At 40.5% G+C, this 26,648-nt stretch overlaps 2 protein-coding genes across 2 annotated transcripts; one reads left to right on the top strand and one right to left on the bottom strand.

Annotated features, from left to right (window-relative positions):
• LOC109226133 lies at positions 14,527 to 15,093 on the bottom strand. Its single transcript, XM_019390933.1, has one exon. It carries the CDS (start codon positions 15,091 to 15,093, stop codon positions 14,527 to 14,529), a length of 567 nt encoding a protein of 188 aa, XP_019246478.1.
• LOC109225656 (ubiquitin carboxyl-terminal hydrolase 20-like) lies at positions 17,438 to 22,197 on the top strand. Its single transcript, XM_019390403.1, has 8 exons — positions 17,438 to 18,150; positions 18,252 to 18,372; positions 18,732 to 18,842; positions 19,333 to 19,502; positions 19,636 to 19,974; positions 20,456 to 20,578; positions 21,047 to 21,548; positions 21,642 to 22,197. Exons 1-8 carry the CDS (start codon positions 17,746 to 17,748, stop codon positions 21,953 to 21,955), a joined length of 2,085 nt encoding a protein of 694 aa, XP_019245948.1. The 5' UTR covers positions 17,438 to 17,745; the 3' UTR covers positions 21,956 to 22,197.

The following is a 26,648-nucleotide window of genomic DNA, read 5'->3' as shown; positions in this document are numbered from 1 at the left end:
ATTCAAGTTTGGATTTGCAGTAATTGTTCACTTATATCAAGTTTGACGTGATTCTTCTTTAGTTGAACTAGAATTGGGTAATTTGTGCCAGCTGGCCATATAATAAAGGTTTCAAGCTTATTATATTTTTTTAGAACTTCTCAGTTTGGAAATATCATAAGATAGTAGAGGAATATTCTACACTTCGTCGTACAGTTCAATGGTCAATGGTCAGGTGACAATAGTTAATTAGATCACAATCTCATATATACTTCAATAATTCTTCTTTATTATTTATTTGTATAGAATAACGAATGCAATCATCTCTAGTTTGAGTAAATCAACATTTATGTGCCAACATTGCTTTTCTGGCAGATTCTTGTGTTTGATATTGTATGAGTCAGAATCCGACCCCACGATAATTAACGAAGCTAATTCCGTTTTAAGTTAATTCGTGATTAATTAGTGGCACGACCACTCAGAATTAATTATATTCAACCCTCATCTGATTCGATCAAAAAGGCCACGGCCCATCCGCCACCATGAAGGCGAAACCCCAACGTGGTCACGGCCACTTATTGCCAGCTCACGAAGCTCACAGCTATAAATACCAAGAGAGGAAACCCCAGACGGGAGGGGGGGGAGGGGCTGCTTCTTCACCACTAGTGAGTGGAGAGAGAATCGAGAAAATATACCCCTCTTATGGGAAAAGAAAACACCATTGTAAGGTTCTGAACCTCTCCATGGAGAGGCAGACCAAGCAAATATTATCAATAAAGGTTTGTAATGCTTCTACCCTTATTCCTGAGTACTTATTTTCGTTTCTTTCATTGGGTCCAACGGATTATTACGATTTGCTATGATTATCCCGTGATTTATTTATATTGTTTTATACTCGTAAGTTTTGTAATAATTTTTGAGCAAACAATTTGGCGCCGTCTGTGGGGATTTCATAGCAAAATCGCGTAGTTCTTCCCTGGACCCAAAAGGAAAGAAGCGCCAAACTCAAAGGGGAGATCGAAGATCTCAAATCAAGATCTAAGTCTTCTCCCTCTCTCCAATCTCAGATAGTGCAAACAAGAAGAAAGGGCCCCCCCCCCTTTCCTAAGGGAAGGTCTCTACAAGGTATACGAGCTCCGGTCAGAAACCGGCACGGAGATATCTCGAGCCGAGAGTCGCCTCAAGACAGCCTATACACCCTGGTTGGGAAGACAATGGATAAGCCGCTCAAGGCCTCGAATCCAAAACGAGTTTCAGCACTCAATACCCACAATATGGGACTCAGGCCACGAGCCTTCGTCATCAAAATCGACCAAGTTCAACTACGGTTGAACCGGGACTCAGGCTACGCGCCTTCGCCAACAAGTTCAACTACGGTTGAACCAAGTCAGGCTATGTGCCTTCAAAAATAAGTTCAACTACGGTTGAACCGGGACTCAGGCTATGCGCCTTCGCCAACAAGTTCAACTACGGTTGAACCGGGACTCAGGCTATGCGCCTTCACCAACAAATTCAACTACGGTTGAACCAAGTCAGGCTACACGCCTTCGCCAACAAGTTCAACTACGGTTGAACCAACTCAGGCTACGCGCCTTCGCCAACAAGTTCAACTACGGTCGAACCGGGACTCAGGCCACGCGCCTTCGCCAACAAGTTCAACTACGGTTGAACCAACTCAGGCTACGCGCCTTCGCCAACAAGTTCAACTACGGTCGAACCGGGACTCAGGCTACGCGCCTTCGCCAACAAGTTCGACTACGGTTGAACCGGGACTCAGGCTACGCGCCTTCGCCAACAAGTTCAACTACGGTTGAACCAAGTCGGGCTATGCGCCTCCACAAAAAAGTTCAACTACGGTTGAACCGGGACTCAGGCCACGCGCCTTCGCCAACAAGTTCAACTACGGTTGAACCAAGTCAGGCTATGCGCCTTCAAAAACAAGTTCAACTACGGTTGAACCGGGACTCAGGCTACGCGCCTTCGCCAACAAGTTCAACTACGGTTGAACCAAGTCAGGCTGTGCGCCTTCACAAAAAAGTTCAACTACGGTTGAACCAACTCAGGCTATGCGCCTTCACCAAAAAGTTCAATTACGGTTGAACCAAGACAGGCTACGTGCCTTCGCCATCAAATATAACAAAGTCCAACAACAGTCAAATTGGGACTCAGGCTATGTGCCTTCATCATTAAATCCAACGAGCCCGACCTCGCTCGAACTACAAGGATGGACGCCTTCGTCCTCAACTTTAGCAAGTTCAACCACAGTTGAACCGAGACTCAGGCCAAACGCCTTCATCTGTGAAAGCAAAGCCCGACCTCCAACAAATCAAAGCGCAGGATAGGCACCCTCGCCATTTCAAGTAAGTTCTCCCAACTCGGATTAAGATTCGGGCCACGTAAAGTTCGGCCCCGTTCAAACTACGAGGCCGCGTTTTTTACTATCACGACCGGTAGTTCGACCGCGCCCGAACTAGGACTAAGGCTAAGCGCCGCTATCGCCAAATAACGGCCAAGGCTCGCCCGCACCGAGCTGAAAAAGCAAGGCCATCAACTATATTATGGCTAGGGCCATCGTCGCCAACGGTCGACCTAGATTCGACTACGGTGAAGTAAACGACCCGACGACGGTCGAAGTCGCCTCCATGGCTAAGGCCGTCGATTCTATCACGACTAAAGTCGTCGATTTAAATTCGACTAGGGCCGCCAACGTGAACGGTCAACAAAAAGCGCAACAAAAACTCTAAAGAACGAAAGAAAAACAGTGACAAAAAACAAGCACAAGGCAGGCAATGGAAAAGAAAATGTATATTTACAAAGTCAATTGCGGGTCATCCCCGCTTACACCCGGCCAAGGCCGATCAATACAAGAAATAAAAAAAAATAATACAAGAAACGCCTAAAACGCCAAGCGGCGAACAAGACGAGAAAATGCATAATCTTTTTACTCGGTGCCGTCTGCGCCACCGTCTGCACCAGCGTCAGCCATGTAAAAACCACAATCGGCACGTGCCTCACGAGCCTTCTGACGTGCCCCTTCGAAAGCAGCCTCGGTCACGACTCCAGCCTCCCACAAACTCTTATATACATCATGTTGGGCCTCAGCAAAGACCCAAAGTTCCCGAGCCTGGCTGGAAGAAACGGCCTGATCCCGTAGCCGCTGATTCTCTTCTTCTAAGGCTGTGATCCGGTCCGCCATGACCTGGGCGTCCTGCTCAAAGACACCAATCCGCTCCTCGAGACTCGCCTCTCTAAAGGCCGCAGCATCCCTTTCCAATGCCCATTGGGATTCATGCACGCGGATAGCCTCCTCCAACGCCCCGGCCCTCGACGAAGCATCCCTCACTTGAAGCTTCAATGCCGCGACCTCACCCTCCAACGCGGTCACTTTCCCGCTCCATGCCGCAGCGGCCTCCGCCGCAGCGGCCTCGCCCCGGCGTTCGCACTCAGCTACGACCCTCTTCACCGCTTCGAGCTCCTCATCTTTTCGGCAGAGCTGCTCCTCGAGAGCACTCGTCCGGCCAAGTATTTGCTGCATCTGAAGCTCCCGCCTCGCCAGCTCTTCGACCAAGGCCCGGCTGCGAGGATCATTCCTCAAGCGCACACGCAACTCTCGGCACTGATATCCGTAGCGGCGATACTTCTCCAGCGCCCGCAAAAATATCCCCGAGCGGACCTTGGCTCGACGGATGCTCTCCACCTCCAACAGATAAGACTGCAAAGCAAAGACAACGATTAGAATAAAAGAATAAACCTAAGGCAAAGAAGAAGCGAACCGACGTAACAGTAAAAACCCTCAAGCCCATCACGGCTACTTCATTCATCAGCCCGATATCCGTAACGCCCCTCAGCGACGCATTCTCGGCCTCCGAGCATAGCGGCTCGAACTGCGGCACCAAGCTTTCCCCTTGGAGCAATAAGTTCAGTTCCGTGGGAACCTCGATAAAGCGAGATCGCCCCTCTGCGCGCACCGCTGAATTGGTGGAGCCTTCCTGGTACATACGGACGTCGTCGGGATCCAGGTTGGATTCAGACTCATCCTCACCCGCATCAGTAGCCGCTGAGGAGCTACCTCCCATCTCAGCGGCTGGAACCACCAATTGAGTCGCCGCAGCGACGATATCATCACGGCCTAAGCCAACCGGGGCAACCCCCATTGATCGTCCGCCCTCGAGCGCAGGCACCGCAGCCGCATTCCTCTCCGCGTCCGCCGGCGGGGAGTCCAAATTAATTACCACAGGAGGAGCCGGCGCGAATGCGACCCTACGCCTTATCAACGGCCTCTCCTCTTCCCCATCTGATGACGATTCCGCTCTAGGGCGCGCAAACCCCGATGGCCCCTCGTCCCGAAGTAGGGTCCGTGATGGAGAAGAAACCGCTGAAGACTCGACTGATGCCGCCCTCGGTGTTGAGTGCGACACTGGCGCTGCAGTAAGCCGAGCAACTGCACCAGGCCGACGGAAGGCCAGCTGAGGGGCCCTGAAGCGGCGTGCCCTCCCTAATCACAAGAAAACAAGGTTGACGAATAGAGTCGAAACAAAGCAGAACCTAAGAAGAAATCAATTTTTTACCTGCCACGGGCCTACGACCATGCCTCTCCCAGAAAGACGCCCATGTGCGTATCCCCCGCGTATGAGGGAGTACGGCCTCGACCCACTCACGTATCCAAGACAATGGGGTCGGCGGCGACCTGTCAACTACAAAAAAGACACGAGTAAATGCCCATGATCACAAATCATAAAGAGGAAAAGAAAAAGAAATTCAACCACTAAAGAACTTACGTGCATGGTTCCAAGCCTCTGGGAACCCAGTAGCATCCGCCACCAGGTGCTTGGTCCTGATATAAAAGAAGTGCTCGAAAGGGCGAGGGTCGACCTCGTCATCCAACTTCATGACCAGGCCCCTCGACCCACGAGGGCACGCCTGAATCATGGTGCCGCGGACTCTCTGGGGAGCGTAGAGACTCAGCACATGCTGCAGCGTGACCTCCCTACGGGCCAATTCCGCGTACTTGATGAACATTGCCAACAATTTGTAGAGGGAAGGAGTGAGCTGACCCGGGCATACCCCGTAATAACGACAGAAATCCACCACCAGCATTGGGAGCAGGATCTTGAACCCCAACCTGAAAGGATAGGCGTAAAAAATGCAGTATCCCCGGCGATCGGTGTGGACCCTTTCCTCGCTTCTAGCGAGAACAATGTCTGCATGGGTAGGAACGACCCCTTGTTCCCGTAATCGGGCCATCCCAATCTCCCCCATTAACGGGGCTTCATCCACCGGTTCCTCTCCACCGTCGACGGTGAAATCAATCGCCAGACCTCCGGGCCGAGGAACCACCTCATCAACCGACGGAATTTCGCCGGACTCCATCTGTTCTGCACCTCCCATCGCCGGAGATGGCCCTCCGACTACCAGAAAATCTACCGGAAGAGCACCGTGGGAAGAACTGCCTGCCATTGTTGATCTACTGAAGACAAATGTTATCACAATCAAAGGAAAGAAAAGAGAAGATGAATTAGCGAAAAGAAAAAGTTTCCTCAGAATCTCTCTCTCAGATGAACAAAGAAGATATGAGAAATGAATGCATCAACCCACCTTTATAGGCAACATAAATGGCTTTCGCGAAACCCAATAGCCATCATTAACTGCACGATCAACCGTAAAACGGTTCGGTTCTGCCGAAGCAAGCGTCATATGACGAGCTCCGCAAAGCGGCTTCTCAGCCATCCGCCAACATACCGCCGTCGGAATGATCGCTACGACCTGTGAACGCTGAAAGAATGTGTCGTACGCGGTTAAAATTGTGGACGACCAAATACTTGCCCGACGCATACTCATTCCCTACGACCATCCTCAATATATGAAAGGCTACGGCCGTCTCCAATGTATGAAAGGCTACACCATCTCTAATATATGAAAGGCTACGGCCATCTCTAATGTATGAAAGGCTCTCCAATGTACGAAAGGCTACGGCCATCTCCAACGTGTAAACGGCTAAAGCCACCGCCGCCAATAAGTCGATCCCCTTATTCGAGTTGTTTTCAAATCACAATCGATGAAGTCCGCTCATTGAGCTCGGCCGAAACACGACCTCAATAAGCGGAGGGACTAACTGTATGAGTCAGAATCCGACCCCACGATAATTAACGAAGCTAATCCCGTTTTAAGTTAATTTGTGATTAATTAGTGGCACGACCACTCAGAATTAATTATATTCAACCCTCATCTGATTCGATCAACAAGGCCACGGCCCATCCGCCACCATGAAGGCGAAACCCCAACGTGGTCACGGCCACTTATTGCCAGCTCACGAAGCTCACAGCTATAAATACCAAGAGAGGAAACCCCAGACGGGAGGGGGGGGGAGGGGCTGCTTCTTCACCACTAGTGAGTGGAGAGAGAATCGAGAAAATATACCCCTCTTATGGGAAAAGAAAACACCATTGTAAGGTTCTGAACCTCTCCATGGAGAGGCAGACCAAGCAAATATTATCAATAAAGGTTTCTAATGCTTCTACCCTTATTCCTGAGTACTTATTTTCGTTTCTTTCATTGGGTCCAACGGATTATTACGATTTGCTATGATTATCCCGTGATTTATTTATATTGTTTTATACTCGTAAGTTTTGTAATAACTTTTGAGCAAACAGATATTAAATTAAATATAACAAGTTTTAGTTGGTGGTTATATATCATATTTAATGCTACTTGTGCTGCTAAAATAATCTCCCCTCTGCAATTGTGTTTGTGATAGTAGAAAATAAAATTATCTGGAGTCTAATCTAGTCAAAACATATATTCTAATTAAAAGAACTTGAGTTTTATTTGATGTGTTATCAGTTTAATCGAAGTGGGCCTAGTTATTGAATGTTTAAACCAACTTCTCTTGTTTCTGCCAATTCTTCTTGAAAATTCAAAACTATGCAAATAACAATTGGCCTTTATACTCATTGTAAGAATACGTCTCTTCTAAACTTTAAATTGTTAACTTCTTAATACGTCTTAAGAGATCAATTGAAATCCTTTATGGTGGAGCAAGTTCATAGTAGGCCTTGTAGATAAAGTCTACTTAACTTTTATAAATGCTTGTTACTTCTGATTGTTATTGAACTGGACATATGAATGCTTGTTACTTCTGCGAGAATTCCAGTTAACTTTTACCTCCAAATATGGTCTTCTTGATCCCTGGACTTTGCTTACCTTGAATATTAATTTTGATCCAATTTTATTTACTTAAATTCTTTTCTCTTGCATTTGGTTTGTGTAGGCTGAAATGGAAAGAATACAATAACCTCAAGAAAGTGAAGATGACAGTCATTAAGGTCGCTGGTTACCAAAACTCTCTTAAAAAAGAAAATGGATCCTCTATAGATTCTACTGATGAGAGGATGCAATAAAAAATGGAGGAAATGGAAGAGAGGATGAAACAAAGAATGCTGGAAAAGTTCAATGCACAAAAGGATGCTATGGAACAAGAAATTACAATGAACGTCGTCGCACGACTTCAACGTCTCAACCCCAATTTGCAACTTGATCCTAACATGCTAATGTTCAGTGCTCGTGCACCTCGAGAAGTTTCCTCCACACAACAAGCTGCTATTCAACTAATCAATCGTCCATCTGCTGGCAGTAACAATCAAGGTTAGTCTGTATCAAATGTTACACCTCTTTCTCTTTCTTCTTCTTCTTCTCCTCTTTTCTTTTTATGTTGCTTCTTCTACCACTGTGCTCTCTCTATCTATGGCAATGTTTCTTTTACTGGTTTTAAAGGAGATTTATGATGGAGAAAGAGGGGCTATTTGTGGAGTCATTTTAAGGGAGTTTTGGCTGCGTTTTGGAGTTGTTTCAGGGTCGATTCTAGATGGGGCCCACGCTGGTTTTCAGCTGGCTTCTCAGCTGGTTTTGCTGTGTTTTTGGGTTGGTTTGGGAAGGATAGTTGCTGAATTTTGCAGCAGCTTTAGGACGGTGATTGTTACAGCTATTTTGCTGCGTTTTTGGGTGATTGTTGCAGCTGTTTTGCAGCTTTTTTAGCAGCTTTTCGGCTAGCTTATTGGCAACTGTTTTGCTACTGATTTCTTGTGAAACCCATGTTCTTTTGTTTCTCCATGTCAAAGGAACCAAACACATATCGCTGTGTTGGTGCAACCACCTTGAAGTTCACTGTAAAATTTATCTTATGGTAATATCTAGTGAAGGCTAATCTTCACGGCACCATAATGGCATTGACACGCGTTGGTGCAAAGACAACTGCCTTCTAAATGCTTCTTGCTTTTCCCACGTTATTAACAGTTCGAGATATTGAAGATGTGCTTCTGAGATTTGGTTTTTGGTACTGTGATGGAGGGATAATTTAGTCCATTTGGTGATGCAAAGGTTTGATCACAGGTGTTGTTGTCCCTTGTAATCAGATGTAAAGATTTCTCATCATAACCAAAAAGCTAGTAAACTCAAGCAATTTATTTTAGTCATGTCCTTTTCTTATCCAAAGATGTAATGACTTTTATCCTCCTTTGTAGGTGGTGTAGATCAAGAAATGGAAGATGAAGGCAGTGAATATCTAGACTTTACAATGAATTTTGAATTGCTATAGATAAATGTTCTAGGAAACTTGCTCTGTTGAAATATATTAAACTTGTACACTTGGGTAAAACATTTTATTTTATGGATATTATTTGCTTGTTGGGCAACTTAGATTATTAATAGTTTCATTTTGTAATTTATTTAAATTTTAGTGTATTATAATTTATAATATATATAAATGTTCATTTACAACAGGGGCTATATTTTTGGTTCAACTGAAGTGTTACAATAGCCTACCAAAACTGTTGCAATAGGGCACAAATGACATTCTATTAGATAATGTAACCGTTGCAATATGTCGCGTAAACCGTTCTAATAGGTAGTTAAAACCGATGCAATAGCTTAAAGAAACCGTTGTTATATCCATACATAACCGTAATAATAGCTTACATAAGTGTTGCATCAAATAATATGGTAACGGTTATGAACCGTTGCATAAACACTATAGTAACGGTTTTAAATCGTTCTAATTGGATAGAATAATCGTTCCAACAGAGAAAGGGAAAATCGTTACGATAGACGATTCTATAACAACGGCAACGCAAACCGTTCCTATAGCTCTATTGGCACGCTGGCTGATGGAACGGGCTCTAAACCGTTCCAATATCTCTGTGGCAATGATTTAGCTGTCTATTGGAACGGTTTTGCATGCATTACCATAGACCAATTTTTCAGTAGTGTCACTGACACAATATGTTCAAAAACTAACGATGTTACCCAACTCTGATTCATGAAGAAAATCTTCTGCTCTGAAGCAAAACGTTTCCTCTCCTTTTATTGGATAACACAAATTATCACTTTAATTCCTCATTTTTAGATAGTGTCTTCTAAAATTTTGACCTTGAAAATATCCCTTTATGTGCTCGTTTTCAATGAGAAAAATGATACTGTATGGCCGTTGTAAAAATAATAGCCGAAAAATGCATAATTGTATTTTTTTGTATATATACATTTAAAAATTTCGGTTGAATTTTCCAAAAAGAAAAGTTAAAATTTAAAAAATTAGAGCTGCCAGGATCACTTCTAGGCATATTATTGAAGGAAACGAATAACCAGGTTGTATTATCACTTTAAGCCCGTGCCAGAAACTATTTACATCTGGTAGCCGAAAAAGTATATAAAATTTGTATATTAACATACAAAATGTATATATATACAAATTTCATATATTTTAGCGGCTATACAGTGTCCTTTTCTCATTGAAAACGGGCACAGAAGGGGATATTTTCAAGGTCAAAATTTTAGAAGACATTATCTAAAATGAGGAATTAAAGTGATAATTTGCGTTATCCAATAAAAGTGGGGGAAACTTTTTGCTTCATGAATCAGAGTTGGGTAACACCGTTAGATTTTGAACACATTGTGTCAGTGAGACTAAAGGTGCTCCACTTTAGCATACTTAAGGGACTAACTATGCTCAAGATTATATTTGAGGGACCAAAATAGGCCTACCTTCAAAGATAATGGACAATATTGGCAAAAACTCAACGTGGGAACATCGACAAGCTACGGAAACCAGATACATAGAAAAAAATCAAAGTTTTTAGCTGCCTATTGGCACTGCATTTATCTCAAAAATTATTCCACAGTTTACACAATAAAAAGAAGAAACATTTTAAGAGAAATTATTGATAGGGAAAAGAAAAAGAAAAAGAAAAAAAAAGGCAGAGTATTTTTTTCGTGTTACTGTACTCAGTTTGTTAGAGTCAGAGATTAGTCGAATTTGATCCAACCATGATTAGGGTTTTTGAGAGAATAGAGAAGAAGAACGAGCAAAAAATCTGTGTATTGAATATTTGTCCAAAAACATCCAGAACCTTCCCCTTTAGACCCTTTTTATATGTTGGGCTTCCTATCTACAAGTAATACAAAAATCAAATCAAATAAATACAGATATTAGGCATGGCCCAACTAGGCAAACTAATTAGCTAAATCTGCAATCCAATTTGTCAATTTGTCACGTAACTCCAACACCCCCCTCAAGTTGGAGGGTGGATACACGCCCAACTTGCTGGATAAGGTGCAATGATGCAAACCTGTCAAAGACTTAGTAAAAATATCAGCCATTTGAGAAGAAGTAGGAACATGAGATAAGGAGATGAGCCCATCAGCTAACTTAGTACGAATGAAGTGTCAGTCCACTTCGATATGTTTAGTACGCTCATGAAACACAGGATTCTTGGCTATGTAAATTGCAGCCTGGCTGTCACACAACAAAGGAACTGGAGTAGTGGAAGTAACACCTAGATCAGCTAATAACCGGACAACCCAAGTCAACTCTGTAACAACTTTACTCATGGCTCTGTATTCAGCTTCAGCAGAGTATAACGAAACAATAGGCTGCTTTTTAGACTTCCAACTAATGAGGCTGCCCCCCCCCCCCCCCAAATGGATGCAAAAACCAGTAACCGACCTCCTAGAGGCTGTACATGCAGCCCAATCACTATTACAACTAGCTAACAATGAGAAATCAGAAGAATTGTTCAAAATTACCCCCATGATCAAGGGTGCCCTTCAAGTACCTCAAAACATGCAAAGTAACTGTCATTTGAGGGAGTTTAGGAGCCTGTAGAAATTGGCTTAGATGTTGGACAGTGAAACAAAGGTCTGGTCTAGTATGGGTCAAGTAATTCAGCTTCCCAACAAAGCTCCTATATTTGTCAGGTTGAGGCAACATATCACCAATATCAGAATGCAATTTATGTGAACTGTCCAAAGGGCAAACAACTTTAGAAACATCAGAACAATTGTATTCAGCAAACAAATCATTAACAAACTTCTTTTGATGTAAAACAACACGTGAAGTGTGATAGAAGACTTCAATACCCAAGAAGTAATTAAGAAGACCCAAATCTTTAATTTTGAATTGAGCATCCAAGAATGCCTTAAGGGCAGAAATCTCAGATAGATTATCTCCAGTAAGTATGATGCCATCCACATAAACAGCAATGAAAACAATAGAAGTTTCAGTCTTCTTAACAAACAGTGAATAGTCATTCAAAGGGTGAGTGAAACCTCTAGAGCAAAAAGCTTGTGACAGTTTTGCATACCACTGTCTAGATGTTTGTCTAAGCCCATAAAGAGACTTTTGAAGTTACATACCAAAGGGGTAGAAGCGGAAGACGAAGGAATAGACAACCTAGGAGGAAGCTTTATGTAGACCTCCTCATCAAGGTCACCATAAAAAAAGGCATTATTTACATCTAGTTGAAACAAAGGCCAATATTTTTTAACTGCAAACATCTCACAGTACAATTCTTGACAACAGAAGAGAAAGTTTCATTAAAATCAATCCCCTCTACTTGAGTGTCCCCTCTAACCACCAACCTAGCATTGAATCTTTCCACACTACCATCAGCTTTATATTTGATCTTATAAACCCACTTACAACCTATGGGCTTCTTTCTAACAGGGAGTTCTACAATTTGCCAAGTTTGATTTGCTTCTAAGGCTTCAAACTCTTTGGCCATAGCTTCCTGCCACTCAGGGCTGGCAGCAGCCTTGATGAAGGAATGAGGTTCTACTGGAGCATGTTGTGCAACAGAGCAGGAAAAAGGAGTGGAAGAAGATAGAGAAGAAGGAAGTTTGACAAAAAAATCTCTCAAGTGAGATGGGATTTAGTGAGATCTAGAACTCTTTATAAGTGCAGGAGCAAGAGGAATTAGAGGAGCTGGTTGAGCAGGTTACGGGGGAACTGGCTGAACAGGATCAGTTGTAGAAGGAGCAGGTAGAGGTGAACCACCTGGAATAATGACATTAGGAGGAGATGAGGCAGTAGGAGAAGAAGAGGAGAAGTCAGATGGAATATCAGAAGAAAACATAGGAATAGAAGGAGGAGGAGTAGAGGAAGATGTGGTAGAGGACACCAATTGATAAGGAAACACAGATTCATGAAAAATAACATCTCTAGAGAACAAAACTGACTTAGTATGCAAATTGTAGAGCTTGTAACATTTTTTAACATAAGGATACCCAATGAAAACACAAGGGGAAGCTCTTGGTTGAAATTTGTCCCTATGGCATTTGGGTACAGTAACATAGCATAAACAACCAAAAGGTTTCAAGTGAGAGTATGAAGATGGGCTGCCATATAGAACTTCAAATGGTGTCTTGTTGAACAAAGCTGAGGAGGGAAACCTATTTATAAGGTAGGTTGCTGTTAAGACACAGTCACCCCAAAACTTAGTGGGTAGCTTGGATTGAAACAATAAGGCTCTTGAAGTTTCAAGGAGATGTTTGTGCTTTCTCTCCACCACCCCATTCTGTTGTGGGGTGTGGGGACAGGTAGTTTGATGAATTATTCCAGTTTCAGAAAAGAATTGAAGGGCTGAATTAGAAGACCCAAGTTCTAAGGCATTGTCACTTCTAATGACTTTTATGGGAAGTTGAAATTGGGTTTTGACCATTGCTATAAATGCCTTAATCAAAGTAAAAACATAGCTTTTGGAGTGCATCAGGTGTGTCCAGGTTGCCCTGCTATAATCATCAACTATAGTCAGAAATATTTTGCCCCAGAATAGGATTGAGTGTGGTAAGGTCCCCAGGTATCCACATGTATTAGTTGAAAGAGAGCAGTAGAATGAGAAGAACTATTTGGAAAGGACAATCTAGATTGTCTTGCCAAAGGACAAACAGGACAAAAAAAAGACTGCTTTGCTGACAAACTAGAAGAAATAGAGGGTATATTTTTCATTTGTGCAAAGGTAACATGCCCCAATCTGTGATGCCAAAGAACATCATTTTTATTTATATGTTGATGACTATTACAAGTTGGTAATGAAACAGGACTATTAAGAAAATCCAGAATATCAATATTTGCACTCAATGGGAAATCATTTACATTTGCTATGGAATTAAAACTAGAAACAAATGAATCAGAAGCAACAGAAACAGGAATAGGCTGTCTAATGTTGTCCATGACATTATAAGAAATAGGTGCAGAGTCATGAAAGTTATCAGAGATGGATTGAGTAGCAGAAGTAGATTGGTTGAAGTAGAATTTGTATAGTCCTTGGTCCATTCTACCAAGCTTCAGAAGCTGCTTCATAGAATGGGCCTGTAGAAGTATACACGAATGAAATATGAATAAAACATAGCATTTGAATTGATCAATGAGTTTACTTACTGAAATCAAATTGTGGTGAAAGGTAGGTATGTATAAAACATGATGAAGAGTGAGAGAAGGTAACAAAGTGAGGGATCTAGTACAGGTGACCTTCACTTTGTAACCATTAGGTAAAGAAACTAGGTAAGGAACAACTATAGGAGTAATATTGAAAAGAAGAGTTTTATTTGAAGTCATATGATCAGTGGCTCCAGAATCCACTATCCATATCCTTCCAGCTACATTAGTCAACATGCGCACATTAGAATTACCATTCAAACATACAGGCAGAGAAGAAGAACTACCAGCAAAGTTTGCAGAACCAATAATGGCAGGTTGAGATGACGACTCATTGAGACCAGATTGCTGAAGAAGACTCATCAATTGACTATACTGTTCTCTAGTTAAACTAGGTGCCAATGAATCCTCAGTATGTGAAGGAGTATGATCAGGAACCCCAGAAGACTGCCCCTCAACATTAGTTGCAGTACCAAACTTTTTTACCTCTTGTGAATTTAAAATTTTGGGGAAACCCATGCAACTTTAATGTTTTTCAATTGCATGACCAGGCTTCTTGCAGTACTTGCAAATCAGTGAAGCCTTGTTGTGATCAGAATTGATTCTCTGATTAGACTGATCAAATTTTAGTTTCTGTGGATATTGTTGGTGAGGTGAGAATTGAGGAGGATACTTGCTGGAATTTGCATGGAAGGAGGCTGATTTAGAATAATCTTGTGGATTTGGGAGGACCTGTCTTTGTTTTTCATCTTGTAGGAGTATATTATAGACATTATCAAGAGAAGGCAATGGGTGCATCATTAAGATATTGCTTCTAACTCCTACATAGACTTCATTTAGACCCATTAGAATTGGTGAACTTTATCTTCTTCCTTTTCTTTCTGAAGACCTTCCTTAGCAGCACAAGCACAAACATTAGCATGACTACTGCGCATAATCTCTAGTTCATCCCAAAGTTTCTTGAGTTTACTAATGTAAGAAGCAACATCTAGGGATCCTTGATAAGTGGAGGAAAGTTCTCTTTTAATCTCAAAGACTTTAGTTCCACTAACAGTCCCATACCTGTTATTTAGTTGTTTCCAAATACTCTCAGCTGTCTCTGAATATTGCACGCTTTCAGCAATGTCCGGGGATAGGGAATTGGTTAACCATGATATAACCATGTTGTTGCACCTATCCCATTGCCAATATTCGGGAGAAGTCTCAGCAGGTTTAGTGCATGAACCATCTATAAAGCCTATTTTGTTTTTAGCAGACAGAGAGACTATCATATTACGTTTCCAACCCCCAAAACCTGTCCCAGAGAAGGGCACCGTGACAAGAGATACATCTGGGACATCGGAAGGAAGGAGAAATAAGGGACTAGTAGGCTCAGGAACATAAGGACCGGTATTTGAACTGGAATCACCCATAATTTTCAGAGAAATTTTCAGAAACAAACAACTAATTTCCAATCGCAGAAAATCACCTAATACAACAAAATTAATAGATGTGTAAGGACAGGAAAGAATGTACCAAACTTCTTCGCGACCTGAAGAAGTAAAAGGCCTTGAAAATTACTCAAATCTGAAGAAACCCTAGCTACAAAGAGAACCTCCAAAAACTCCAGTGAAAAAATGTAAGTCCTAGAAACTGACTACGCTTCAACACAATCGTGTAGATAACTAGCAGAATGAATAAAAAACCAGAAGAAAATTCCGACCTCATCACCGGTAACGAATAAGCGAAAAAAATTCTGACGTCTAGGGAATTAAAACCTCCAGGGGTAACACTTCCGAGCTTAGAGGATGAAGGAACAACGATCTCATGGCTCTGATACCATGTTAGAGTCAGAGATTATTCGAAATTGTTCCAACCATGATTAGGGTTTTTAGAGAGAGAATGGAGAAGAAGAACGAGCAAAATATCTGTGTATTGAATATCTGTCCAAAAATCTCCAGAACCTTCCCCTTTAGACCCTTTTTATATGTTGGGCTTCCTATCTACAAGACCTCTTATAGCAAATGTTAACACCTTATTTATTTTAAATAAATACCATTTAAAATAATTATGTTCTATAGATATACGCTATAGTTACACTATTTTCTTTCTCTCTCTAATTTGATACGCTATTCAATAATGAAAGTAGTAAGTTTCCTCTTTATCAATTCGTCATTGAAGGCTTTGACGTTGTTTTTTTGAGCAAGGTGCGGGCCGCTTTTGCAGAAACCCTAGTTCCAAAGGTAAGGGAAAGTGAACAACAATGGCAGTGCCTCTGCTTAACAAGAAGGTTGTGAAGAAGAGGGTTAAGAGGTTTATTAGACCCCAAAGTGACCGCAGAATCACTGTCAAGGAAAGCTGGCGCAGACCCAAAGGTATCGATTCTAGAGTGAGGAGAAAGTTCAAGGGATGTGTCTTGATGCCCAATATCGAGTACGGGTCTGACAAGAAGACCCGTAACTATCTTCCCAATGGTTTCGGTTAATATATTTCAATGTATTTTCATGTATTTCATTGTATTCCTTGTCTTTTTTTCATTGTAATTCAATGTATCTCGTTGTATTCCATGTATTTGACTGTATTCACTGTCTTTTTTTTCATTGTATTTCAATGTATCCCGCTGTATTTTATGTATTTCATTGTATTCACTGTCTCGCTATATGCCATGAATATATTCATATTTTTTTAATTAATATAATTTATGTATTCAGATGTATTATATAATTTCTCTGAAGATTGCTATGTTTTTGGGGTATTTTTCGGTTGAGAATCTTTTTTATAACTGAAAATACAAAATTTGTGTGTTATAATTGAGTTTGTTGAGTTATATTAGGAGTCTATTATGTTAATTGATTCACTTTCCGTTTTAAAAATAGTGTAATCCCCTATTTCACGCCGTGAATATAGTCGAATATAATAATCTGTCCAGCTGTAATCCCATGTTTCACTCCATGAATACAGTCGAATACACTCGAATACAACAACTGATTAGCTGGACTTCCCTGATTCACGCCTATTTTTGCTACTGTATTCATGAATACAATAGCTTAAATACATCAAATACATCTTATAACCACAAAAAAGGTATCTATAGTCCGTAATATAATAAATGGTATCTATAGATGGCTAATTAATACTAAAAGATAGTGCTTTATGAAAATTTCTCAATATACAAATCAAATAAATACAGATATTGGGCCTGGCCCAACTAGGCAAACTAATTAGCTAAATCTGCAGTCCAATTTGTCAATTTGTCACTAACTCCAACACAGTTAGAATATAAAGAAGAAAATGAAAAATTTGTCTCCCATATTATACTCCCAGATTAATTAATTTATTTTTACATAAAACTGCATATTAATTTTCCAAATGCATCATTGTACAAGTAAACACGGTTTCCTGTGAAGTATTTATTTTGTTTAAAGCCGTATGAACGTTCTTCAATAACTGCATCTAATAATTCTTTGGCTCTCTTTTTGTCTTGAGGAACAAGCCAAAGAGGACGATAATCCTAGACTTTGTTACATTAGTTCAATACCTTTCAAATTTTTATTTATTAACAACAACTCTTAATAAACCTTAGTATAGTTAATTTAATTAAATTAAATATATACACCCGATGTGGGTAAATTTTTACCGTACCATTAGATCCTAAATTTTGATGGTTAATGGTTGCAACTTTATTTTACATAATTGAGGTACAAAGTTCAAATCCATGACAGTTCACTCCATTTTATTTAAAAAGATGCGGAGAGTGGCTAGTAATTTTAGAAATAATATCTAATGTTTGGTCATGGTAAATTCACTCTCGACACTTTCGCACTGCATCCTCTTTCCTAAATTGAAGTATTCCTTGAAAATCCAAAATGGCGGCTTAACTTTCCCTCCCCTTTTCAAAACTCTCCATTCATCTCAATATTCACTTTGCAATTTTTACCAATTTTCATATCCAACCTTTTCCCTCTTCCTTTCCTTTCCCTCCATTCTTCAAAACCTTAAGAAAATTCTAATTCCCCAATTTTCCCACTCCTTCAAAACCCTAACAACCCCCATTTCTGCTTTCTCTTCTTTTTTCTCAACATTCAATGGAAACTCATTGCTCAGAAATCCTAGAAACTGACACTGAACTGGTTAATTCAGTAAATCCTCACGAAACACTAGATCGGTCTTTCCCAAATTCTCCTGAAAACTTAGCTAATTCGAACAAATTTGAAGGATTACAAATGGGGGAAGAAGAATTGGATTCATCACCTGTTCGGAGGTACACTCCATATTCTTCGTACACCAGCCATTGGTCTCAGCCTTGGGGTCCAATCACCAATTCCAAGCCTTTGGGCTCACAATTGACTTCTACTGCTCAGCCCGACGACGACGAGCCATCGGCTTCTGGTTGGCCCGACGGGCCTAATAAAGTTGAAACTACGAAATTGGTATCAGTTGGGTCTCTGTGGAATTGTCATAGAGATGACGATGCTAAGTCGTTTATGCTGGTATTAATCTTTATGCTTCGCCAATAGCTCCAATTTCTCTTTTTTTCTTGGGCACTTTTGTTTTGTGTTGATTTTTTTTTTTTTTTTGGGATTATTAACAGGGTGCAGGGCTTGCTAATTTAGGCAACACGTGCTTTCTAAACTCGGTATTGCAATCATTCATGCACACAGTGCCTCTGATTCAGGGCCTTAAGTTGAACGATCATGCCACACCCTGTGATAGTAAGAAATAACAATTAATCCCTTTGTTCCATTTTATATGTCTCTATTAAGTACTATTTAGAGAGTCAAGTAGCCATTTTTTCATAATTTTTTTAATACTTCTTATATAGTTTCTGAACGAGTAATTATTTTTATTTTTTGGAAAAAAATTAAAGGAACTTATGTTTAAATTAAGATCGAAACTCTTTAATTATTTTTTGGAACAAAGGGAATACTGAACTCTGCATTGCCAATTATTCAACCCTATGAGTTATGTTAGTGTATGTGGTTTATTTAATCTTGTCTAGTGGAGAGATTTCCTCTTTCTCTCTCTGTTTGTGAGGTTACTTATTGTTTTGTTGTCTATGTAACAATTGCAGGTTACCAGAAAGGTTTCTGTGTAATTTGTGCGTTGAAAGAGCTTATTGATGCTTTACTGGTTTCTGAGACTGGTGTTGTCTCTCCCTGGAAATTTGTTAACAATTTAAGCTGTATCCTTTTAAATTACTTGTTTGTGATTTTTGGGATAATATTCACATTTCATACACATATATATGTGTGTTTATCTTTTCTGCTTATGTATTCATTACCCTTATTTCTTAATGAAATATAAGAAAGATGACTGATTTTGGTATGGTACACACTATTGGTACATTCACATTTCTTCATTCCCTTTGATTATGCAGGAAAAGAAAAACCTAGATCTCGTTTAGGGCATGTTTGGTTTGGATTATGTTAGCTGACCTAATCAGTTACTTTTATTAAATTAGCTCCCTTTATCATAGTCAATGTTTAGTTACATACAAAAGAATTGATTGTTAGTCAATTCTCTAATAAATTACCTTTCTAAATGATTATAGAGATTTTGAAGAGTCAAATCAGACAGGCCAGCTAGGTATGAAGGTTGTATAAATTCATTGCTTTGTTTGCGAATCTGTAGCTTTTGTTTCACTGCCATCCTTAACTTTGTGAAAAAATTAGATTTTTCTTCCACTTTCCATCGGTTCCAACAAGAAGATGCTCACGAATTTCTGCAATGTTTTCTGGATAAACTTGAACAATGTTGTGATGTTTCGAGACCAAAAGGCAGCCCAACTTTGGAGACTGAGAACTTTGTGAAGCAGGCTTTTGGAGGTCGTTTAGTTAGCAAAGTAAGAACAAATGATCTATCAATTCTTTGTGCCTTTTGTTGTAAAACTGCATTCACATATATGTTCTGCTCTTCATTCTTAAATGCAATTGTAGCACTGACATTCTGCGCATGCCTTTTTTTCGAAATTGCAGCTGCGGTGTTGTAATTGTGGCCATTCTTCTGACACTTACGAGACTCTAATTGATCTGAGTTTGGAGATTGAGGATGTTGACAGCCTAGCCACAGCTCTGGAGTCTTTCACAAAGGTTGAGAAGATCGAGGATTCAGAAATAAAATTTACATGTGAAAAATGTAAGGAGCAAGTCTCCATTGAGAAGCAGCTTGTGCTGGATAAGGCCCCTTCTGTTGCTGCCCTTCATTTGAAGAGATTCAAAACTGATGGTTCTCTTGTTGAGAAGATTGACAAATATGTTTCATTTCCACTGGAACTGGACTTGCATGCTTATGCTGATAACAACCAAAGTGATAATGTGAGTTCCTGTCTATGCTAGGAATTAGTGTTGCAGGGATTCTTTTTGTTTTAGGAGTCGGAAGAGATGAAATAAAGTGAATTTTTTTTTCTGGTCAAGAAGCTGGTGAAGAGTAATTACTAGTGCTTAAATATATACTAGTTTTATAGTTCCAGAGAAAAAAAAAGTTTTAGAGGTAAACTTTTCCTGCATACTTAAGTTTAGTAGCTGAAATTTCTGGGATTCTTGCAATATATATATATATATATTTACAAAGGAATTTTGGAAGGCTTGTAGCTGATAGCTTGGGAGAAGTATTTTATCAAAAATGATTTTAAATTTTCCTCCTTTGTTTATGTTTGATAGGATATGGAGTCTAAGCAGGTAAAATGTTGTGTACAATTTCACTATAATATTTCTAATTTAAGATCTTTCTTTCTTTTTGCTTAATCTTTATTAACTGGAACTGTATATGATTTTTAATTTTCCTTTCTGTGCACAGGAAGAAATGAAGTACGATCTTTATGCAGTTATAAGGCATGTCGGATTTTCATACTCTTCTGGGCACTATTACAGCTTTATTCGCTCTGCTCCAAATGAATGGTACAAATTTGACGACTCAAAGGTATGTAATACTGTAAATCAAGCTTCCTACTTTCTTTTAGGGCTCGTTTGGTACGAGGGATAAAGAATAATTAATCCACGGACTAAATTTAATTAAGAGTTTATCCCATGTTTGGTTGGGAGAAAATTACGGTATAATTAATCCCAGGATTAGTTATCCAGGGATTGTAGTTTTTTTTTCATCCCCATGGAAAGGTGGAATAACTAATCCGGGGATAATTAATCCCGATATATTTAATCCTAGATAACTTCTTTCCAACCAAACGACCCCTTAATGGTTTTACTGTAGGATTAATCTGTTTCTCAATATTCTGGGGCCTCTAACTTGGAAACCATTTTGTTTTAGTGCTGCATTCAATATCGTTTCATCATTGCTTATTTTTGTTAGAGTACCCTAGCAATTCTCCTGGCATAAAGGGCAGCACAAGCGTTTATGATGAACTAACTTGATATTTGTTTAAACTTATAGGTTATTCAGGTTGGAGAAGATTTTGTTTTGTCGCAGGAAGCATATGTTCTGTTTTATGCAAAGAGGGGCACTCCCTGGTTTTCAGATTTTATTGAAGTGCAAAAGCCCTTTATAGATCCGTCCATACTGAACACATCTCCCAAGTCAGTTTTAGATAATACAGATGTTGTCTGTGTTACTTCTCCGCGTCCGCCAAATCCCGGGGCTTTATGTGTCAAAGGCTCCAATGATACTGCAAATGAGTCGTCTCCCAATCCTCTCAACAAGGTTCAGGATAGTGACGGAAAGGAAAATGTGCAGACGAGGTCTGCTCCTGGACCACATGGTGCAAGTAACATTTTGCATCCCAAGTCACCTGAAGTGGATAAAGTGTCTTTTCCTTCAATACTCAAAGAAAACCGCAGTACTCTGGACCCCGGTGCACCCAGCAGAACTATATATATCACACCCAAAACGCCGTCTAGATCTCCGAGCCCAGAGATATATGGAGAAGATCCCCCAGGTAAACTCATCTTGCACTTCTATTTTATTATCCACTCGTTGCCTACAGTGAATATAGAGAAGCTGGTGCGAGATCATTGGTTTTCATTTGCAGAAAATGATTACCATATTCCCCGTCCTCATCTAAGAACAGCAGACCGGGTTTCCTGCAAAAAGCAACTGCAGAAGGAGCTAGAGCAGAATATGGAAAAAAAGCAGGCGTGTACCCTGATAAAGAAAAGCATGCATGGGTCTAGAGCCCAGCAATTACTAGCTGCAATGGGCGGGTCACACGGTGAAAGTTCTGCTAACAAGAAAAGGAGAAGAAAGGATGTATCTCCAAGTAGAGATGATAGTAGTTCCACCAGTCGCCGGAGGTCTAGCCTTGGCTCTGCGTTTCGTACTGTAATGGCTGGAAGCCTGAGATGAGCAGGTTACAATTGGCAATAACACTAATAATTTTGGTATCTCATGAAATTTTTAACTGGAAAATCTGAACCAACGGAATAGGGTCTTGATCTGTATCCTCAAACAAACATGAGGGGTAGTTTTTAGATAATAGCAGCTGTTATTTTGTTGTTTATATTTCCTGAGTTCCACTGTATAGTGCAGAGTAAGAATTTTATGTTATATTCTCACAGTTGAGAATTATAATCACTCTTATTTACCTAGCGAGCTTTTGTAGGAACTTTTAATTTCTGTACTACATAAGTACCACTACTTTTATTCATTCATAAATTTTGTTAAATTTCATAAATTAATTCCAAACTAGTTGACACAGATTCTCAATATCTAATTAGTCTTTGAGTACAAGTTAGGAGTTTTTTTAAAACTTAAAGTTGTCCAAAATCCAAATCTCGCGCTTTCAAAACCAGAATGCCTACTTGTGGTTAATATTCCAAAACTTGAATATTCAAGTAGAACTTTGAGACAACTTGAATAAGAAAGATGTAACCTCTTTAGAATCCAGAAAGCCAATGGAGCTTTCCTATGTGTCAGACTTGTTTTAGGAGTAAAATACGTGCTTAGTTCAGAGTTATTTTTGAGCTTATCGTAAGAAAGAGTTGGGATCCAAGAATCTCCAATAAACAAAGAGAAAGGAGAGCACCACAAACCAGGCAACTTATTTGGCTTCTTTGCATGATGTTGTATAGGTTTTATAAGTAATTTTCTTGTTAACATCGAACAAATTATTTTCCTGTTTCATTCTTCCTCTTCTATATAAGTATCTGAAAGCCCTTGAGCAAATCCCTTCCGTTCTCCTTCAAAAAAAAAAAAAAAATAATTAAAATGGAGGCTATGGCTACTGACTGCGGCCAACCCTGCATTACTATTAAGTAGCGGGAGAGGTCGAAGTTTTACCCGAATTAGGGTCGGGATCGAATTCCACAGAGAGCTAGATATTGGAGTTGGTTATCTACCTAGAATGGAATTGTGTGTTTCCTCCAAATTACAATTCTACACATTTTTGGGGTTTTAAATATAATTCTAATTCTATAAACTACAATGCTCGAATTAACTACTATAAGCTAGGATTAATCTGTTGCAAGTTGTTCTTATGATAAAAAGGGAACTAGGGTAATGACTTTCGCCTAGGTGGTCAATTAACGGAAACTTGAATCTAAAGCTAGATTGACACATTTGGGGAGTATGATATACCCATTGCTCGATTCTACTCACTCTATACCTCTCGGTAGTTTGAGTGATTTTGCCCGAATTGGCTTTCTCAAGACCAATTGGGTATGCGAATTTGCACAAGCAATTGAGGATCAAGTCGGGTATTACGATCTCTCGGTTTAACCCTCTATTTGGGCTATCAATTCTCTTGAGTACGCCCCAATTCCTTGTTGGACTAATTCTAGAGACTTAGGCTCTCTTTCTCAAGAAGAGCAAAAGTCAACTAAACACAAACTAGTGTTTGCAACCACTAATTTAGCAATTAAACATGGAATTAGCCCAAATATCAAACACCCATAGTCAATCAAGCTCAAAAATACAAGACCCATCAATTATCCACACTAGGGTTGAGCCACAACCCTAACTGATGGGTCTAGCTACTCATATTTAGAGAGATAAACAAAGAAATAGATGAAAAACAACTCATATTAATTAATGTCTAAGATAAACTAGAAGATTCAATGTTGAAATGAAGATAAAATTGCCCAAAATAGCTAAGAAAACCGAAGTCGTGAGCGCAGCTACCAGCCAAATCTATCTGGTTGACCTAAAAATGGAAAAGAAGCTATTTATACTAAGCTGACAATTCTAGACAAAAATACCCCTGCGGGGCTAGTGTGAACCGCACAAAATGGTGTGCGGTCGCACTAGGGCTCTGAACTTGAAGATCTAACTCTCTGAACTCGGGCACTGCAGACCGGAGAGAATGGACTGCGGCCGCGGAGGCTTCTAGTGCGGTCCGCATAAAATGGAGCGCGGACCGCATTGGCTTGACACTTGGAATTTGCAGCTCTCTGATTCTTCTCACTACGGACCGCACGAAATCGAGTGCGGCCGCGTTGATCTCAGTGCGGACCGCACAACTCCTAGTGCGGCCGCATTGCCTTTGTGCCTGAATGTCATGCTCTCTGAACCTCACAGTGCGGACCACACAGAATGTAGTGCAGCCGCACTGGCCTTGTTTTGCCTGAGCTTTGTCTTGTCTTGGTACTTGTGCAAGTTTCACTCCTTTTGAGCTGGTCTTTGACATCTTGTCACCTTATTGATCAAACCTGCAATCAAGCACAACTTGTGAGCCTTTTGGGACTATTTTGTACAAATTTCTAATCAAAACATAAGCAAGAAGGAGTACAAAATGTATCAAAATCACTAGTTATCAAGTCCCCCAAACTTAAGCTTTTGCTTGTCCTCAAGCAAACAAAATAAGACCCACCCCTTAAGGAAAAATCCAAGAAAATTCAGCTGTCCTAAAGTAACCTCAACTAGCCTCAACTGGGACTAACAATTGCCCTCAATACACATGAATCATTAACAACATTTACTCTTTTAAAACACCATGGATCAAGTGTGACACAAGAGCATCAAGAGTTGACTCAACACATCAAAGGACTCTTTCTATTACTTTAGTCATTGTGGAACCCAAACTCACACATCCTCAGCTCTCCCTAAGCAAACCTCACCTTTAGAGTAGTGACACTCATAACGAGGTTAATGGAAATTCACTCATCCCTCTCAAAGAAAAGTCACAAGTCCGGCACTAAGTACCATATTCTTGCCCCTTATGTGAGTATCCACTAATGTAAGCTCCATTCAACTCAAGATCATATAGGGCTTTTATGGAGACATTGTGAAGGCTTTTGGTTAAGGGTAGGAAATGTTTGGTCTAAGTAGGTTCCATCTTCCCTTAAACACTTCTTTTGTTTCATTTGGCACACTTTTACTTGACTCTTTGAGTCATTTCACTTCTTTCTAAGGGGTTAGAGAGACAAACTGTCACTCTTTCTTATACATTTCAAACCTTTTTTCCTCTTTCAATTTTCCACACCTTTCATTCTTTGCTTTTCACGAATCCCATTTTATTCATTTCCATATTGAGTATTCTTTTTGTCTTTTTGCTTTTCTTCCTTTTTCATTGCCTTTCTTTTTCTTCATTTTGCACCTTTTTACCACTTTGCTGCAATCCTCGTCTCTCCCCCCAAACTTATACTTTTGCCATGTGCTAAGAAAAGATCGGGTGCCAAGAGAGGGTATCTTTTAGAACGGGTAAAGGCTTGTATCATGATTTTTGAAAGAAAAAGGTCTAAGGCTCAAAAGGGTTGACTAGGGATTTTTATCTTTGGTAGGCTATGGATGTGTTCAAGCTATCATTTGGACCAAGGAGAGCCTATAGTCATATCTTAAGTCAAAACTCACTTAGGATTTCGCCTCATCAAACATTCAGGGCAAGTTCTAGACCAATGGCTCGGGACTTGGACTTGCAATGCAATTTCTCACCATACACGCTATGGGATCACTAAAGACATAGAATTGGGGGCCCACAACAACCTTAGATAAGATTTGAGAACACAATGGTCCCGAAAAATCACTTGGTGATTATCGGTCAACACAAGAGTCTCAAGGTCACGACTTTCACCATCCTAAACACAATAATTTGTTTTTGACCATGAGATCAATGGAAAATGTGCTAGGCCCAAGTGAAGCTTTGCTTGAGGCACCCTTAACCACTAATCACTAAAAAAAAGCCAAAAAAAAAGAAAAAACAGACTCAAACCCTTAAGAAGGTTGTCACGCCATCTATCATTGGGAAGAGCCACCCGGTTCACACAAACTCCACCTTTGGAAAGAACCGTGGCATTAAGAAAACCAAAGGCTTATTGCAAACGTTCAAAACAAGAAGCTAAGAACATAAATAAGAAGCTAAGAATGAAAAATTGCGGAAAGTAAAATGAATATATACAAGAGGGGATTTGTCGAATATACAATAGATGGGATGAATATATACATTGTAACATAACTTTATAGACAGACCCAAAGTAAACTAAAAGTGCGAGAAATGTAGCAAAATGTTAAAAATATATACAAACCAAAGATGAAAAATAAAGAAAGCATAAAAAGTATCAAATATATACAATCATCCGAATGAATCCAAATGTAGGGCTACCCCCTCAATGAAAGCTGGCATTGTCCCCAATGCCAACTAAACAAAATAAGCACCAAAAAGATAATGGAAAAGGATATAGAGACTCCCTATGGCCTGTCTTTCTGCATGGGCTCCTGAGTGGTCCCTGGGTCCTCACTGTGCTCGGGAACCTCAAACTGGTTCCCTGTGGCCTGCTGCTCTGCTGCTGGGACCTGGGCCTGGACCTGGACAGGCTCCTGAGGTGCATCCTATGGCTGGCTGGAGGAAGCCTCCGGTTGGTCGGCCAACTGGATGACTACATCATCCGTTCTGGGAATCATCCTCTTCCTCTTGGGAGGCCTCTGTGATTGCTCTGGCTGGGAATGAGCTGCTGGTACTGGGTCCTCGAGCAGTAAATCTAAAGGCAGCTGATCTGCCTTCAGTCTGTCAACATCAGCTTTCAACTCCTTCACGGACTCTTTGGAGGCCCGTGTCTTCCTCAGCTTCTTGTGTTCCCTAGCAAGCTCCTTGAGAGCCTTGCTGTGT

This window comes from Nicotiana attenuata, chromosome 5, assembly GCF_001879085.1.
Source record: "Nicotiana attenuata strain UT chromosome 5, NIATTr2, whole genome shotgun sequence".
Classification (NCBI taxonomy): Eukaryota; Viridiplantae; Streptophyta; class Magnoliopsida; order Solanales; family Solanaceae; genus Nicotiana; species Nicotiana attenuata.
Note: the sequence above shows the minus strand (reverse complement) of the source record. Positions and strands in the feature narration are given on the sequence as shown.